The 18881-nt window shown below is 40.9% G+C and overlaps 1 protein-coding gene across 1 annotated transcript in view; it reads right to left on the bottom strand.

The window, feature by feature from the left end:
* Positions 1 to 327: 327 nt before the first annotated feature.
* Positions 328 to 18881, bottom strand: part of HMGA2 (high mobility group AT-hook 2) — a 179405-nt gene continuing 160851 nt past the window's right edge. Inside the window, exon 5 of the mRNA XM_032788824.2 lies at positions 328 to 3387. Coding sequence (XP_032644715.1) covers positions 3331 to 3387 — 57 coding nt within the window. The 3' untranslated portion in view covers positions 328 to 3330. The remainder of the gene's footprint in view (positions 3388 to 18881) is intronic.

Genomic DNA, 18881 nt, shown 5'->3' with positions numbered 1-18881 from the left:
GCCTTACAAAATAACCAAGTTCAAAAAGTACATGCCACCAAGCACTAGAAAAAAATAATGGTTATAGGTTAGGTATGCTGAAAAAAGTAGCTTGGAAATAAACTAATACAGAGAACATGCGTAACTAAATATATGGACTAATAAGACTAGAACAATCACAGTAGGAGAGTGAGGCACACTTGCAAACATAAATGTGTGGGCATATACCACAATCTTCCAAACTAACTCTGTGATTACTAAAGTCTTTAAAAACAACTCCCTTTAACTCAACCACAAAGATCTGTACATTATCCATGGTACTCACACAAAAATGATTTGCATACAAACTTTTACAAATTTGGCCCACTGTGACCAAACTTTATTACCCATTTCATGGAGCTGTGACAAAAGTCTAAGAATCAAACAACTTGGGGATCACAGAGGCTATTATGTTTATTGTGCCGAACAGACTGTGATAGTCCATTAAAGGACCATTTTCAACAAGCAAGCGATTCAAAGTACAATCATAGACAGCAACTCTACATGAAGAACAAAGCAAAAAAGGAACAGGAAAACAGTAACCTGCAGTTAAACATCTTGAAACTTGTTTCCTGCAAACATACCTATCTTGCAGAAATGGTAGAAATGTGTAATGTCCAGTTTTATTTACTAGTGACCAATGACAGCAAAGAACAGTCCTATAAAATTTATCTCCCATAAAAATAAACTATATATATAAAAAATTTTATGATGTTCTCACTGTTTCAATGGCCACGAGCAGTTTTCAGTCTGAAAAATGAGGTATAGTAGGCCCTAAGAGGTAGTAATGTGTTTTGATTGTACTACAATATATAGACAATATAAGATGAACTTGATCAGAGCTGTAAGTCCCTCGGAGCTTGATCCACATGCATCAACTACTTCTGTTTCATCTGTTGAACACTGTGTTTTGAAAAAAAAACAAAATTTGCTGAACATGAAATTGTTAGGACCTGATCCAGCGTCCTTCGAAGTCAGCTGGAGTCCTTCCATTGACTTCAATGAGCAATGGATGCAGTCTTTAATGAGCTACAGAATGGATATGATTAGCCCTCATTTAGTTAATATTAACATGTCTAGTTTTAATATTCTGATCAGCTCTTTCTTGGCAATCCTCAAGAATGAGCCCTCTGCAGTCTTTTGAGGAGATCCTTGTTTCTTGATATCACGTCTTTGAAGAAGCTAGTAAGTAGTTATCTTTAGTTGCATTTGACTCAGTACTAAAGCCAAACTGATAGAAGCCTTCCTGAGAAACTACCCCCGGCCCAGTTAATAATACAATGTCACAAAGCAGATGTACTGACTAGGAGAGAGAGCGCGAGAGGGGGAGAGGGAGAGAGAGAGAGAGAGAGGAATAAAAAACTCTACATAAGAAGCATTTAAAATAAATCAGGTTTGAAACATTACAAAAATCACATTTGTGTAAAATACATGAAAATACTTGTCAAGTATTTCCTTACAATCTAATAATTTTTTTTTTTTAAAAAACACATATTTGTGATTGCATTATGCAAAAGCTGAGCTTGTTGCTTCCCACCTACAAAGCTTCAAGTTTCTTTGAAGGTTTTTTTTGTTTTTAATATGAAAGTAATTTAATATGTGTTCATTTCCAGCAAAGTTCTTTTACAAAAAAGTTTTGAATTAGGGATTAGTTGCAGTCCTAACTGTTTCAAACATCTCAAACTAATGCTGAAAGTAACAAGTTCATTCCATTTAAAGTCTGGAGGTAGGTCTTTGTCAATCGATTAGTCCATTTCTTTAAACAATTCATTTGAGGTACAAACTTGGACAGTAATATTTAAACATTACAACTAATTTTTTTCTATGTCATGTAGTGTCATTGAAAATTATCCTTACAAACCTATGAGTATTCAGTACAAAAATATATTCAAGTTAACAGTACATTACACAGAAATCTAGCAGAGAATAGGAATAAGTACATTAAAAAAAAGAAAAATACATAGTCATGCTGAAACACATTAAAAATATTGCGTCATTAAGTGTTGAAGAAAAAAAATAAGGAGAAAATAGAGATATTCATGATTATCTACCCAATAATAATTTCCTGCATTGTATGTGTATAGCAGCATGTATTTATCAGGCTGTTGAGTTAAAAGTAAAAATCAGAGGTAGTATTGAATAGTGGGGTAATATTGCATCTGTTGCTAAAAGTGCTGTTTTGAGTGGAAAAGATGGAGAAATGTCACTGCAGTAAAACTGCCCAGCGAACCATCCTATGTCAAAGTATATTGCTTAAAGTAATACGTAAGCTCACTTGAGGTACATGATGTTGATTCTTACATCAAAACTGGTGAGTAATGAGAAGAGATTCATTCCCTCTGAAATATTGATACATGATGGGTAAAATTAGGTGAGGTCAAACAAAACATTTTTTTCTTGGTTCAGATAAGTTCCTGATTTGTTCTGGGATACCTTTTCATGATTTTTTCCTCCGAAACCACTGTAATTGATAAATCTATGTCTTTATATGGCTTGAGAGTGTTTTGGTGTTAGTCACCTCTAGTTTTGTAAAAAATGTCTGGCTCTGCGGAAAGCTGAGTCTACCTGAATTTCTAGTTTTCTGAAGATGAGTGCTGTGAGTTTAATTTATTACTACTTCTGCTGATATGTTTGTATCTGTAAGTATACAACGTATCTTTGTCATCCCTTTTGAAAAATGAAAGTACCTATTTTTCCTTTCTTTTGATTATCGGCTGAATTAAGTGAAAAATCAGCTCTCAATTCTTCCTGAAATAACAGTAAGTTTTTAAAAAAATCAAGTACAAATCTACAAGGTTACAAAAAAAAGAGTAGTATCTATCCCTTATCTTTGGTGTTCTAAACAGGGAGTTTACTAAGCTAGAGAGTGGGTTCTTGGAGGTGTTGTAAGGCCAATGATGTTACACACCAAGCCTTTCCTATTTCAATGCCCGTTATAATTATGTTACAAGTCTCTTGTTTATATGCAGTGCAGTGAATGACTTAAATCTGATTCAAAGCTTTCCTGACCCAGTCACCCTTACTTAGCAGCTCAAACAAACTATTAGTAGGTTAAGAAAAAAGAAAACAGTAATTAAAAGTTGCATCGGTAATCTGTGTCCCCTTTGTGTTACAGCAGTTTTTCACTAAACCTGGGACTGTGAAGGGATTACAAAGAAGGTGATTAATATAGTCTTTTTTAAGGTTATGTGATTTTTTTCCCCCAGGCATAAGTGGAAAGACCATGGCATAGAAAATAAGTGGTCAAGGCAGTGTCTTCTCCCTTCAAAAGACCCAACTGCTGATGAGGTAGAAATCAAATGGTGTGGTCTCCTAGTCTTCCTCTGCAGATTCTTGTGAGGACGTCTCTTCAGTTTCTTCAGTCTCTTCCTGGAATACACAAAATAAATAATTACCATTGTGTCTATGCCTTTCATTTACAAAGGCAGACATGGTTGCCACTCAGGACTTCTGCATAAATTATAATTACTTCCTAAGCTGAATGAACACTCTTTATAACCTTTACATTATTTCAAGGGTCCTCTTCCATGATACCTCCATACCCATGTAAATTAGAACACAGGAATGTAAGAATGGCCCTAGAAGGTCAGACCAAAGGTCCATCTAGCCCAGTATCCTGTTTTCCGACAGTGGCCAATGCCAGGTGCCCCAGAGGGAATGAACAGAACAGGTAATCAACAAGTGATCCATCCCATTGCCCATTCCCAGCTTCTAGCAAACAGAGGTGAGGGACACCATCCTTGCCCATCCTGGCTAATAGCCATTGATGGACCTATTCTCCATGAACTTATCTAGTTCTTTTTTGAACCTTGTTATAGTCTTGGCTTTCACAACACCCTCTGGCAAAGAATTCCACAGGCTGACTGTGTGTTGTGTGAAGAAACACTTCCTTTTGTTTGTTTTAAACCTGCTGCCTATTAATTTCATTTGGTGACCGCCTAGTTCTAGTGTTATGAGAAACAGTAAACAACACTTCCTTATCTACTTTCTCTACACCAGTCATGATTTTATAGACCTCGATCATATCCCCCCTTCGTCACCTCTTTTCCAAGCTGAAAAGTCTCTGTCTTATTAATTTTTCCTGATACGGAAGTCATTCCATACCCCTAATAATTTTTGTTGCCTTTTTCTGAACCATTTCCAATTCCAATATATATTTTTTGAGATAGGGCGACCACATCTGCACAGAGTATTCAAGATGTGGGCATACCATAGATTTATATAGAGGCAACATGATATTTTCTGTCCTATTATCTATCCCTTTCATAATTATTCCCAGCATTCTGTTCGCTTTTTTGACTGCCACTGCACATTGAGTGGATGTTTTCAGAGAACTATCCACAATGACTCCAAGATCTCTTTCCTGAGTGGTAACAGCAAATTTTAGCCCCATCATTTTATATCTAGTTGGGCTTATGCTTTCCAATGTGCATTACTTTGCATTTATTAACATTAAATTTCATCTGCCATTTTTTTGCCCAGTCACCCAGTTTTGAGAGATCCTTTTGTAGCTCTTCGCAGTCTGCTTGGGTCTTAACTATCTTTAGTAATTTTGTAAATTGGAAGGAAATGTTCTCTTCCAATGTCCAGCTATGCCTGTCCAAACTCTGGCTCTGACCTCTTACCACCAGATGGAATCCAGAAAGAAACCAAGAACTTGGAGACCTCAACCCTCTCGGAAAAGGTACTGACCTAGCTGACCACATCAGTTTGTTTTCAGTTGTCTTTCAGTCTGCCCACTTTTAATTCTTTATGACCTATGCTGCTTTTATGTTGACTTAACAGAGGTGAGACTAAATAAATAGCTAGGAATTGGAGGAGGCTTTGAGTACAATCATAATGATCTTGTTGTTTTGGGTTTGACACTGGGGTGACTTTGATCGAGACATTTCTCATGCCAGAGGTACATTAAGTAGATGCAACCTTACTTATGTGTTTAAACTAGGAAAGAGGAGAGCATCATGTTCATTAACACCAGAATGCCTTTTTAGTTCTGATGTCCTCAGACAACAATATGAAAAAAAATATGAAAATATCTCTGCTAAAAGTAGCAACTTCAACCCTGAAGTATTAGGTGGAATTTCTTTCCTTAAACCTGACATCTTTCAAAGATTAAGAAGAGAATTTGTTTGAGTAGATGTTTCTCAACTGTTTAGAAGTTTAACCAAGTTCTGCTGAACCACTTAGTCTGAATACTAAAATACATGTAAAAACAACTCTGCGACAAGATGCAGTGTCTGAAAGGTGGGCTAGCCACGAAAAGTAAATTTGACATATATCCTTGCAGGCCCCTCTCTTAAAAACAACTGCTCTCGTCTGCCCTATCCCTCTGGTCTTGATGTTTTCCTTCAACAGGCCCAGCTCTGCCGTGCAATCCTCTTCACATGCTTATTTAATAAATGTGCAATACCTTTCAGGACATGGCGGGTAAACTGTAGACAATAAACATTTCTGATAAAAGGGCTGCTAGTGTGAGGTTGATTTTTATCAAATGCTGCACATCCTCTCCTAAGACAGCATGTGAAAAAGATCTAGGAAGAATAGGTAAACATTTATCCCTACAGCAAAGTGAGACCTTTTAAGAATGACCAGCTTAAAACAGCTTATAACAGTCTTCATACTTTAATAGATTTGATTTTCCACATGGCTTCATTTTGTCTGGGTGGCTAACTGACACAATTTATAACTCTCTTCCTTTCCCAGGCCGCTACAGTACACCATTCAGTAAAGCATGCCTTAAAGCTCGTCTGCATTATATGACCAAACTTCCATTCATTAGTGTTTGAAACACCTCAGCTGTGAAGGGCTCCTAAATGCTACCATGTGTGACAGTGCTGCACAAGAGCAGCATCGAGAAAAAAAACATTGAGCTTTAATCATAGGCCACTGCTTACTGCAATCCCTTTTCAAAAGGTGCCCCCCCCCCCAAAAAAAGGCTGAAAAAAGCTGTAAATCCAGGGAATAAACACAAGTACAAATGAATGGATGACAGCTTAAAAATATAACCATAGCAGCATCAAGCCATAAGATTTCACACTGGTTTTGTTTAGTCTGCTTTGGATTATGTGGGAAATGTGGAAAGCATGAAGCAAAAGCCCCCCTCCCTACTAAACCATGGGCCTCAAATATTTAAGCCAGTAGGTTTATACCTCTTGACTAGGAAACAGGCCATGACCCTGGGGTACTCTCTGGAGTACTAGGCACAAAGAAAGATGTAGTATGATCAAAGCCATGGCCAGAAGAAAGAGAGCAAAGTCAAGTGTCAGTTGCCCTCTGACCTTGTCTTTTCAATTAGTATTTAAATTCCAGAAAGGCACTAAGCGAGCATGCAGATACACAATTTTCTTCCTCACAATGACTCCTTTCCAGTGACATGGGAGGTATTTAGATTACTGCAATGAAAGTTGTCACTGAACAGCAAGTGCATGGGTGAATTTTAATCCCCCTCACCAAGGTTCAGAATATTCAGGTACTGAACCAATCTTTTTAACACTTCATAAAATTCATAAATAGATGATGTGTTTTCCCCACTCATCCTCCCCATCTTGCAGAATGACGTAGGGGGCTGTTGTAACAGTTCAGGCTAGAAGAAAATCAGTATCTGAAGCCATCTTTGTGCTGGCAAGTACTAGAAGTGGGAGAAGCTGTTTTAAAACATGTTGCATTGACACTTTGCAAACTCAGAGGCTCATCAAGATCATGATGAGCAACCGCTTTGCTCAAAGCTGTCTGACTATTCAGCTGAAAATGACGACCTTGGATTCTGTTTTCTTTACTTAACATAACACACATAGGTGTTTTTTTTTAAATGCTGCTTTCTACTGACTTTGAAGTTTTGTTAGCTTTGACATTTAATTAGTAATGGTATGAGGAGCAGCCTGGAAACCTCCAATGATTTTTAAGGCTATGTAGAGGGCAGCAGTCAGTTGCCTGAACTTTCTAGAAGCCCATTTCACATCCCCAACAGTTAAGCTACTACTCCTGGGGGAATTCTGTGCCAAAAAAATTAAAAATTCTGCACACAATATTTTAAATTTCTGCAAAATTCTGCAAATTTTATTTGTCAAAATAACATATATAACCATGCCATTTTCAATTATTTTGGTAATTTATTTCAAAATACCTGTCATCAAGTATGTCTGTAACAATACAGACACACACAGAAATTCCCCCAGGAGGAGAGAGTTAAAGAAACCCCCATGACAACCCAGTTCCTGTTTCTCTGCCCCCTCCTCTCCAGAGCCCATCTGGGGTGGGGGCAGACACCCACAATCCCTCCCCCCTAGAGCCCAACTGTAGCCCCCCCAGCCCAGACACCCACCTCCTACCTCTTAGAACCCAGCCGCAGGCTGCCCCCAGCCCAGATACCCACATCCCCTCCCCCCAGAACCCAGTTGCAGGGCCCTCCCTAGCCCAGACACCCACCTCCTACCACACAGAGCCCGGCCATGGGCCCCCCAGAGCCCAGATACCTACACACCTTCCCCCCACAGAGCCCAGCTGTGAGGCTCACCCTTGCCAAGATATCCACACCTCCCTCCCCTCTGAGCCCAGCTGTGAGGTGCCCCCTCTACTGCTCAGAGCCCAGCCACACACCCCTACCCAGATATCCGCATCCCCTCCCCTCCCAGAGCCAAGCCATGCCCCCCCCCCAAGCCCAGACACCCACCTCCCTATCCCTCATAACCCAGGGATCCAGAGGGAGAAACAGCTCAATGCTGGGTCTGCATTGCACAATGGTGCAGCATTCCCCCAGGAGTACAGCTACAGGACCACTTGCATCATTTTATGATTGGTTAGTTGGGAGAATACTGCAACCTTAACTGGTTCTTTCTGAGAGCAGGTGGACTTCTGACCACACTATCAGAAAGGAAGAGTGGGGGGTTACTGGCAGCAGTCTCTGGAGAAGGTGATTGTGGAAATAAGTGTTTCACAGCCAGCCTTGGAGAGCTGAAGCGACGTCTTCATTGCCAAAGGGTATGTTTTAGTGCCAGTGTTGCAACCTCTTTTAATGTTATCAAAAGGCTTGCGATATTTAATAGTTTTCTTAAAGTTCCAGCAAGAGATTGCATGAGAATCTTAGCTATTTTTTTTTTTAAAGAAAGATTCTAGCCCTCATGATTGTGGTAAAAGGTTTGAAAATGTGATCCAAGGGCACCTTAAAGCTGAAACCCCAGAAATCAAGTAAATAGGACACCATATTTCTTTCTTTCTTTATTTATTTAAATCTCATGATTTTAAGACAATCTCATAATTTTGGGACTTGATTCATGATTTTTGAATGCTTGAGGTTGGCAATGCAGTGGATCATTTTGGTTCGGAAGAAGAGCTTTTCAAGAAGAAAAGCAGAACTGGAAACGTTGTTACTCTGCTAAGGGGAGTGGAATATTCACTTGCAGACTGACAATTGTCTTGTGTGAAGCCTGCTTGAATTCCTTCTGTGCAAACACTAAGACCAGAACACTTAGTTTAGAAGTGATAGTAGAAGAAAGATATTTGTAAGTAGCCTAGCCAGTAGTTATTATTTACTGGCTGTTTGGTATTGTACAAAACACAGAAGATGACATGCTTGCTGATTTGGAGTGCTTACCACCTAAACAGAGACAGAACAAAAATTAGGTGTGACAGATATGGCAATTTCCTGCAGTATCTTTGGAAGACCGTACTGTCTTAAGCTCATGTATCATTGTGGGCCAGGGATTGCATGTAACTCCAGGGGGCAGGGTGACCATAGCTCCTCCAATAACTAAGAACAGTGGGGGAAAATTCCCTCAGGTTGTTACTCCTGTAGAGCAGTACCACTGTCTGGAGAGATTTGCATATACTACTTCAAACTAGATTCTTCAGAGACCTACAGACAAAGAAAGGACTTCTGGATAAATAGCCTGAGTTTAAATTGACTCAGGGCCTTCTTTCTGATCTAGCAAACAGACAGGATCTTCTGTCCAAGTGGGGCCCCCATCCTTCCTGTGAAAGGCTGGAAAGGCCTATCAAGGTTCTAAAATACTCTGGTAAGTGTTTAGCCTGCATATAGGAACTTTTATTGTTTGTTATGTGGCTGCTCTGTAATGCATTCACCTTAAGAATAAATGTGCTTGCTTAGAAAGAGCTGAGTGGTAACTTGTGACTGGTGGCTGTTCATCGCCTTTGAAGAGAACGCAAAGGACAGACAGTGGTGTCCCTAGCCTCTATCTGTCAGAGGATGGAGATGGATGGCAGGCGAGAGATCACTTGATCATTGCCTGTTAGGTTCACTCCCTCTGGGGCACTTGGCATTGGCCACTGTCAGTAGACAGATATTGGGCTAGATGGACCTTTGGTCTGACCTGGTACGGCCGTGTCATAAGTAGATAGGTAAGGGTTAATTTTCTTTTACCTGCAAAGGGTGAACAAAGGGGGAACCAAACACCTGACCAGAGGACCAATCAGAGACCTGGATTTTTTTTAAAGTCTGGGAGGGAACTGGAAACTTGGGGTCTTTTTGTTTTCCTCGGCTGTGAGGATAAAAACAAGCTTTCTTCTAACTCATCTCTTTCAAATATTTGTACTATCAAGTGTGAGTACAAAGAAACAAGTAATTAGCATGGTTATGATTACTATTGAAATAAATTTGTAATTACATGTGTGTTGGGATTTTGCTGGACTGGTTTAATTGGGCTATTCTTTTAAATCAGACTGTTTATTCCTATTTTCTTATAAGCCATATCCCTGTATTGGTTTTCTTAATGCAGAGAGTTTTAGTTATATTGTAAGTTCTCCTTCTTTTTTATATAAAGTTTCTCTTTTAAACATTGTGGGAGTTCCTTCTTCTTTTCCTAGTGAGGCAAGGGGGAGAGGATTTCTGTGCCCGGATCTGTCCTGCTCTACCTGTGTGACAGGCTAGGGGGAGGGGATGCCCTATGCTCTGTGGTTTAAAACTTACTGTCCTATTGTCCCAGGGCGGAGGGACAAGCTACGGGGAAAAAGTTATAGGGGAAAGAGGGAGAATCAACTCTGTTCTCTTGTGTTTGAGGTTTTTCTCTAGTTACTGCTACGAGACAAAGGGAGGGGTGAATCTCTTTGTGTGAGCTTAACTAGGTTGAATGCATAGCCTCAGGGGGAAGTAGATTATCCTTGCTGGGTTGTATTCAAGGAGCAATAGTAAGGCATCGCTCCGGCTAACCCAAGGAAAGGGGGGGAAGCTGGGGGATGAGATAGGGAGACCCAGGGGGCTCTGGGTCTTGTGGGGTCCCCCAGGGATAAGTTGGGGCGACTTGAGGGCTGATAGGAGCCAGAATCCTATCTGGTGGCAGCGAGATAAAATCCAAGCTGGTACAAGCTTGGGGGGAATCATAGTAAGCACCCAGATTTTGGACGCTAAAGTCCAGATTTGGGACAGACGTTTACCACAGGCCGTTCTTATGCTCTTATGTACAGTGGCCTCTTTACGCTGTCTGGAGCATTGGGCTATTACAGTGTAGGCAGGGAACTGTGCAGCCCACAAAAACCCTGGTCAGGAGGCAAAGAGATGCATGTCTCTGCCCAAGAGAAATGATAACTGAGGAGCCAGGAGACTAGAGTGGGTGCCCTTGACAGACCACAGAGGGGAATACAGGTGAAGTTGCCTTGAACTGGGAGATCCAGAGGAAGTAAAGTAGTAAATCATTTTTTTTGTGGAGACAGCACTTTGACAGAGGTGATTAATGGTTATGGGTTCCATGGAAGAAGAGCGCTTTAAACAGAAATTTGAAAGGAGGGCAGGTGTACTATATACTAGCATTGGGAGACACTTCTTGGTGTTGAAGTTGGCAGAAGTGGTTAAATTTATCAGCATGTTGTAACACAATGATTCTCAACTTCTCTCATGCCATGGCTTTATGTTACCATAGAAAAAGTATCCTCCCAGCCTGCTCCTGTGTAGCCACAGAATCATAGAATATCAGGCTTGGAAGGGACGTCAGGAAGTAATCTAGTCCAACCCCATGCTCAAAGCAGGACCACTCCCCAGGCAGATTTTCACCCCAGTTCCCTAAATGGCTCTCCTCAAGAATTGAGTTTACAATACTGGGTTTAGCAGGCCAGTGCTCAAACCACTGAGCTATCCCTCCCCCGCCTGAAAAGGTGAGGTGGTCAAGATCTTCTGAAACCTGTTTGCTACCTTGCTAGGGTTGCTTCTCTGATGGTGTGCAAACTTGTGCTGTTATACAGTATTCAGGAAACTAGGGCCCACTGTAGTCAGTGGGACTATTCCTACGTTTAAAGCGAAGCATGTGCCTAAGTACTTTGCTCAGTTCCTTGCAGGACTGAGCCACTAGAGAGGAAGACATCACAGTCTTATGCAGTGCCTTCATGAGAGGATAATGTATTTTACACAGAACTACTGACTTGTATCTGGTGTTGCTGCATGCAATAGCACCAGGCACTGAGACAAAGCTTCAAACCAAAGAGAAGGATATTGTGTGATGGAGCAGGGAAACAGTCCCAACATTTAGGAGGACCAGGATGCTGGAATGAAAGGCTTTGTGGGTTCAGATGAACTCTGACCGAACTCAGCAGAGACATACATAATCTCAAGCATGAAGGGACAGTCACTGGGTGGGCATCAGAGATCCTGATCACTCAACACCAGTGCTAGATCCACCTATGGACATGCCACAAAATCAAGAACAAAACCACAGATCATGGAAATGGTGCAATCAGCTAAGCAATCAATTGAAAGGCTGCCTGGCTATCCTTAATTCAGGCAGTTCTTAGCTTCTGAATGCTTGATTTTGCAACCTTAACACTTTTAATGCAGTTATCTTAGCTGTAAGAGAAAGGCATCGTTTGAGTTAACTCAATTGTTCTGTAATCCAGTTTTTGCATTTATATGAAAAAATTGCTTGCTTTGTAACTGCTGCTGTTGTAGGCAATTAAAAGGGGACTGGTAGGAAGTGGGAGAACTACAAAATGCCTCTCAACCCTCTCCTGTATGGACTTAATTGTGACATAGAGTAAGAGGTGGGTGGTGTCTAATTGCACCATCTCAATGGGAGCACTGAGGGACATTTTTCAGATGCTCTTAGGCACATAGAAGCTGAACAATTGCTACCACATCACTTTCTGTGGTGCATCTTATCGTCTCCTTGTGTGGCTGGCCAGATCAGCCGGCTGATGTGTAGGGGCAGGCTGGGACATGCCTGTGCATGATCCTTGCTCCTAAGTGGTGCTGTGTGCCCTCAGGGAAGTAGGGATGAGCATTCCTAATGCTCCTCAGAGTATAGGGGCTGCAGTTCTGCCTCGCTCTCTTGCAAGCTGCTGCAATAAAAGCATGAAACACAGGAATTCTGGCAAGGGACTGCACTTTATTTCCTAGCTCCATTCGTATGACATATGTTGGGGTATCAAAAGGTTAACATCCCCCCCACATCATGTGGCAGGAGCTAATATCCCTGACTCCAGTGGCTACTGTTATATCTCCCTTCCTTCCCACCCCCCATTTTTTTTGTTTTGAAAATCAAATGCATATAAACTGTCATATCAATAAAAATAACAACCACAAACTAATCCAACTACTTAATAAAAGTTAGAAGTAGAAACAGCTAGGATGGCACTCAGGGCACAGCTGCCCGTAGGCACCCTATCAGAACCTCAACGCCTTTTTGATCACATGGTTAGCCACTTCTTGTTCTCAAAACACTTCCTTCTGCAGTGTCCTAATCAGCTGCTGAGGTGGATCTGCTTCCTGGTGTCTTTGTTTGCTGTTGTGAATAACCATGTGAGCATGTGTTGCTTTTGTCAGTACTGTCAGCAGCATTTTGGGTGTTCTCAAGACCAACAAGTCAGTGTATTCCTTGGTCTCCTTTGGATGTCGTCAGTTCCTCTTTCAAGCTTGACCCTCAGGGTAGTTATGACATAAGACTTCCGTGATGAATCTAACATTCTCTCCCACTTGCAACAGGGAATAGCTGCGTGGCATTTATGCCATAGTATTTCTTCTGTTTTAGTTTCCTAGTGTAAAATTCTTTTGTCACTACTTCAAGGTTAATTATCTTTGGCTCAAGAAGCTTGTTGGATGTTGGCACTAAGATTTTGGCAATATTCTAGCAATGCTAAGTATTGATCCCTTGAATCTGCCGGGGCTTTCTTTAAAAATCAAATGATTTTATTTATACAGCTTTCTCTTACTGTGCCTTGTAAGGCCACGATGGGGAGTGCTTAAACTGATATGCCAAAGAGAACTGCAGAAATGACTAGCTTATGAACTGTGGACCATTGTCTGTTGCTAACTCTTCTGGAATTCCATGGAGAGCAAAGCAGGATTGTAACAGGAACCACTGGAGACTGTTGCTACTGTTACAGCTGCAGAAGGCGAGTAGAGGCTTAATGTGCACCCATGTAAGGTCAGCCCTGTAGCTGGTAAGAATTTTAGCTTGAACCAAGTCTAGCTTGTTAAGTTTTAGCACTAGGAAGTGGTTTATCTTTATTTCTCTTGTAAACATTTCTGCTTTAATGCCTTGTACTTGTACTCACTTGAAGCCTCTCTCTTTGTAGTTAAATACATTTGTTTTATTCTTTAATCAAAACTGATCCAGTGTTTTGGTTAAACAGGGCTCTGGGGTAACTCCATTTGAAGTAAAAACAGTTGGATATTGTTCCCTTACAGGTGCAATGGACCTCCAGTATCTGGACTGTCCAGGAGAGAGCTGGACAGTGCAGAACACATGTTTTGGGGGAGAATTTGGGACTGGGAGTGTGGTGGGGTCAACCTGCACGTCGTAACCAAAGCTGCTGGTATCAATGTTCCTGGAAGGCTGCAGTTATACACACACAGATTCAGGGTGTGACCTGCACGTTGGTTGGCTGTTTGAGAGGGGCTCAGGTTGGGAGCTACAGCACCAAAGCATTGTGAGGCACCCCAGATTGCAGGGCAGGTGGTGAGACAGCCCCTGACTGGTCGGCACTGCATCTCAGAATGGGACACTTACTCTGCTTATAGTCCCAATGAAGTCAGTGATGTTACTTAATAGCAGAGTAAGGCTCTAGTAAATGTGAGTAAGAGTGGCAAAATCTGGATCCAAGGCCAATATTTTAAAGGTATTTAGGCATCACTCCACTCAGTGTTGCAAGTGACTTACACACTTAGGAGCCTGCGTATCAGTGAAAGTCAAAGAGACTTAGGCTCCTAGGTATCTCAGTCGCTTTTGAAAATGAGACAGCCATCTAAGTCACTCAGGCCTTGCGACACTGAGTGGAGTGATGCCTGAATACCTTTAAAAATATGGACTCACCTGACTAGAACTACAGTAAAAGTTGTCAGCTGGCAAAATTGAGCACTTCTTGTAACGGGTCAGAGGACTTTTTGCACAGAGCAGAGTTCAAGCATATATTCTGTATAGCATTTACACTGGGGACAAATCCTGCTTGCAGAAATCTTGGGGGCTGTACAAACTCAGATAAAGAGATACACCTTGCCCTAGAGAGTTCACATGCTACAAGACACAACCAGGTCACCTCAGAGTGAAATAAAATATTAAAGAAAGTAAGGAGGCATTCCTAATGCATATTGGTTGAATCAGTAGTGTGACCTTATACAACCTTGTGGCAGACTGGCAAATCCCAAGGTTTGGAAACAGTTTTTACAAATTGTCTTTTAGACTATAAGCCCGTTAAGGACTATAATTTATTATATGTTTTCACAGCACACAGTATAACGAGGCCATGACCTGGATGAGTTTGAGGTGCTAAAAACAATATAAATAGAACAACTAATAATAATAAATTAACAAGCACATAGCTCTGAGGTCAGTAATTCCTAGTATTTAGGCCTGTGCACTACATTGACAAATTACAGGCCTGGGTATAAACTCTTCCTCCCGATGGTAGAAAATATTATCAGTACCAGAGAGATGTTGCTGTCAATGCAGGTGGAAATGATATAATCTATAATACCACTGAAGAGCTCCTAAAGACTCATGCATGAAACAGCATATATTTCTGTGCATCGCACCTGTTTAATTACAGTCAGTGTTACAGCAATGATTTTGTTTTTGGTAGGCGTGAGATGTCAGAATATGAAAGAACAGGGAGACGACAATCCAAATAAAGGTGTGGGCTGAAATCCATATGACCTGTTTTAGCCAAGCCTAACATCATGATCTCCTATCTCACTGAAGTGAGAGTCTCCTTAGGGCATGTCTACACTGCAATTAAAAATCCACAGTGGGTTCATGGCAGCTGACTTGGGCTTAAGGGCTCGGGCTAAGGGGCTGTTTAATTGCAGTGTAGACGTTCGGGCTCGTGTTGCAGCCCGAGGTCTGAGATCCTCCCTCCTTGCAGGATCCTAGAGCCCAGGCTGCAGTCTAAGCCCAAATGTCTACACCTCACTTAAACAGCCCCTTAGCCCAAGTCAACTAGCACATGTCAGCCGCGGGTTTTTAATTGCTGTGTAGACATATCCTTAGTGTGTGTTGTAAAATAGGAAAGAAGAGGCACCAATCAGATATCTGGGGGCCTCCTGTTATAAAAAGACATAAAAAGCTGAGGAAAGAGTTTTGGCCTTTTAATTCCTCAAAAGAGTAATTGCTTCTTGCAGGCTGATAAGGAATGCCCAATGACACTGAAATCCTAACCATAACCTCTTACAACAGCATTATAATTAATTTACAGACAGGTGGCAACAATGATTTTTCTGAGTAGCCAAATTGATATTATATATATTATTAATAACTAGCATTTGAAACACAGCTGAAAGGTTTTGCCAAGTGCTAAAACTTGGTTAGACCTCAAAGCTCCTGCTCTGAAGTAATAAGAAAGAGATTGAAAAACTGTAGCCAAGAGCTGCACACACCTCATTAGGGCCAAGCAATGTGGGAAGGCCAACCTGCAGCTTCCTGCTCAAGCGTGCTTATCCATTGGAAAGGGGCTTCAGGAAGGTAAGATAAAAGAGCCTTTCAAAGTGGAAGTGCGCAGTGACATTTTTATGAGTGCTAGTCATGAAGGGTTCTAAACACTGAACAACTCAGCCATTTACATAACCTACTTCACAAGGAAAACGAAGGCTGCTACAAGGAGCATAACAAGCCCATTCTTTGAGGGAGGGGGAAGGTTGAGTTGGAGAACTTTGTTTTTATTATTGCTGTTTCTAAATCTCACTGATTTGCTCTTCATTTGTTTTCACTCATGAAAGGAAAAGTTTAACAAATATGGCTCTACCTTACCCCCTAAGAGTGCTCAGAAAAGCTCCCAGAATGAGAAACATATTTCTGAAAGAAAGCTGGGTCCTCTGACTTGGTTCAACAAAGTTCATGCAAGACCTTGCGGTCTAATATATCTACATGATTTGGCTCTTAAATAAATAAATAAATCAACAAAATCAATGAAAGAAGAAAACACTAAAGGGTAAAAGCCTTGTAAAATCGCTTTTAAAACGTCTGAAGAGTTTAATCCGAGATTTTACCACACAGACACTGGTGAGGCTGTGTGCTGGCAGCAAAGCAGAGCATTTAACTTTGAGAGCCTAAGTGCTGGGTTTAATTTTCAGTTTCAGACTAAACAGAGGGTCTGCAGTTAAAGGCAGGGCAACGAGGACTCCAGAGTGAAATGGGGTAATGGAAATGGTTTCCTTGCAGGCTTTACTGATTGTGTAATCATGGAGCACCTCCTTGTGCATGCAAAAGAACACAAAAATCAGAGAACTTTGTGTAGGCTTTAATAAGAACCCCCGTTTTCCCTCTCTTTTTTATTGCAAAAAATTCTGTTGCTATTTTATTATAATATGCTGCGGGCTAAAAATATATCCCTAATTTAAGCCATCTTGCCAATAAATCTACAAATACCTGGTAATCCAAAATGGGTAGTTATGGTTTAACAACATACTCTTCTTGTCATCTTAATATGTTCAACTCCTAAAGGATTTAGAGCCATGCATTTAAAGATTTTTCAACTTCTTGAATATCTCTGAGCAGTTTGGTGGAAAAGGCAATAAAGTATGGACCTCTTCATCATGGCACATGAACCAATTTTTTGAGTTCCATCTGCTAAGTGATTCATATTACCACAGAGCTGATACTTTTCTTTTTCTACATTGGATAGTTTGATTTAAAAATACATTGGGGCTGTCTCACTTAATGGATGGTTATTATTTCCTTTTGACTAGAGAACTTTATGGTAGCTTTTTTTTAAATGGAACATGTCTAAACCCTATAATCTAATAGAAAAAAGCACCTGATGGAAACCTACGCACAAAATACTTTTTCTTTGAAGACAAAGAAAGATTTATGGAAGTTTATACCTCAGTGTTCAACTGTTTTCCTCTTCCTAAATGTAAAAAAAATTGAACTAAAATAAATTACAGTTAACATCTCATTATATAACATTCTTCTTTGGAAGACTTTGTTAAAGTGAAGGGGAGGCGGCCTAAAATACTCTATCTGTCCCTGTGTTGTTCTGATTTCAGTTTCCAGATTTTGTCTCAAAACAGCCATGGGAAATAGGGAGGAAAAAACCTATTCACTGTCCTCACTGTAGATCCCTGGGTCCTAGAGCTCAGTGTTTCATTCTGCCAGACTCCTCGTCTGGTTTCAATACAGTGCCCTCTTTCCCTCCTCACCCCCCATCCATCCTGTCTGTGAGATCAGCCATTGGTAACTCTGAGAGACATTATAAACTGCGATGTGGGAAACTAGAGATGAAAATTCAGGCAGAATTTGAGTGATTTGGTTTTTCCTTATTTCTCTCCTTTCTTCCCCCATGGCTGTTGGGTGGCAGATAATCTTCAAAACCAGAGTTCAGAGATCAGAATCAAACTACTTCAGCAGCCCGCTGACCAAAACTTCAGCAAGTTTAGGAATGATGGTTTTCCTTTCACTTCATCAGATGCCAAGATTCTCAAGTGCTATAAACAGGGTTAAGATAAAGCAAGGGGTATCATGGCAAAACTCTAGTGTAGTTAAACAAAATCAGGGATCATTAAAAATAAAGTACAGATTGTGAGCAAAATTTTCAAAAGCGCCTAAATCCCATTTTCAGAAGTGCATAAGTAACCTGACTTTTAATGGGACCTAAGCTGCTTATGCTTAGGTGCTTTTGAAAATATTACTGTGTGTCTATAACCACAGTAGTACCATAATATCAGTAAACACAGTAATTGTGTAGCCCACGATAATAGTGCTCTGATCTATTATTGCAACAGGATGCCTGCAGCCTCCAACCCTTTGCACGAGCCAGCACAGCACTGGGATAAGGGTGGCTTTTGGAACCTTCAAGTTAGAGCCAATAAACAAGCAAGATCACTTACTACCAACATGGCAACATACCAACAGAGGCAGGCATGGTGAGAGTTCTATTCCAAACGATGTGGATTCAGCTGGAGTTAAAAACATTTTTAAATGTGTGTGTGTGTTCTGTGATTTTGTGGGTTTGGATTTTCGTGGGGTTTTTAAAGGTTTTTTTTTACTAAGGCCCAGTTAATGCACATGAGGGGGGACACTGGTATGCCTGCATGGTCTTAGCAAAAGTACTGGTATCATGCTCTGATTGGCTGCCCATATGTGGTAATGTCCGGAGACAGCAATCAGCACTGGTGTAGTGTGATATAACCATGATTTCAAAGAAAACAATTCCATAACTGCCCATCATTAATGTAGTAGCTGTGTAATGCCTCCTACTCATATTCTAAGGGGTTTTTTTGGTGTGTGTTTGTGTGGTGGGGAGGGATTGGGGCGTATCACTTACTCTTCCAGGGACAGTTTTCATAGCGAGACTTTATAAAATGCCAGAAATACTGAGGAATCCTTAAAAAATAAAATGTTTTTCTCCCAATCGTCTTCTCCCAGGAAGCATAAATCAATAAATGATTATAGATTATTAGGGTTGGAAGGGACCTCAGGAGATCAATGCCCTGC

The sequence above is a fragment of the Chelonoidis abingdonii genome, chromosome 1 (assembly GCF_003597395.2).
Source record: "Chelonoidis abingdonii isolate Lonesome George chromosome 1, CheloAbing_2.0, whole genome shotgun sequence".
Lineage (NCBI taxonomy): Eukaryota > Metazoa > Chordata > Testudines > Testudinidae > Chelonoidis > Chelonoidis abingdonii.
This window is presented reverse-complemented; position numbering and strand designations above follow the sequence as displayed.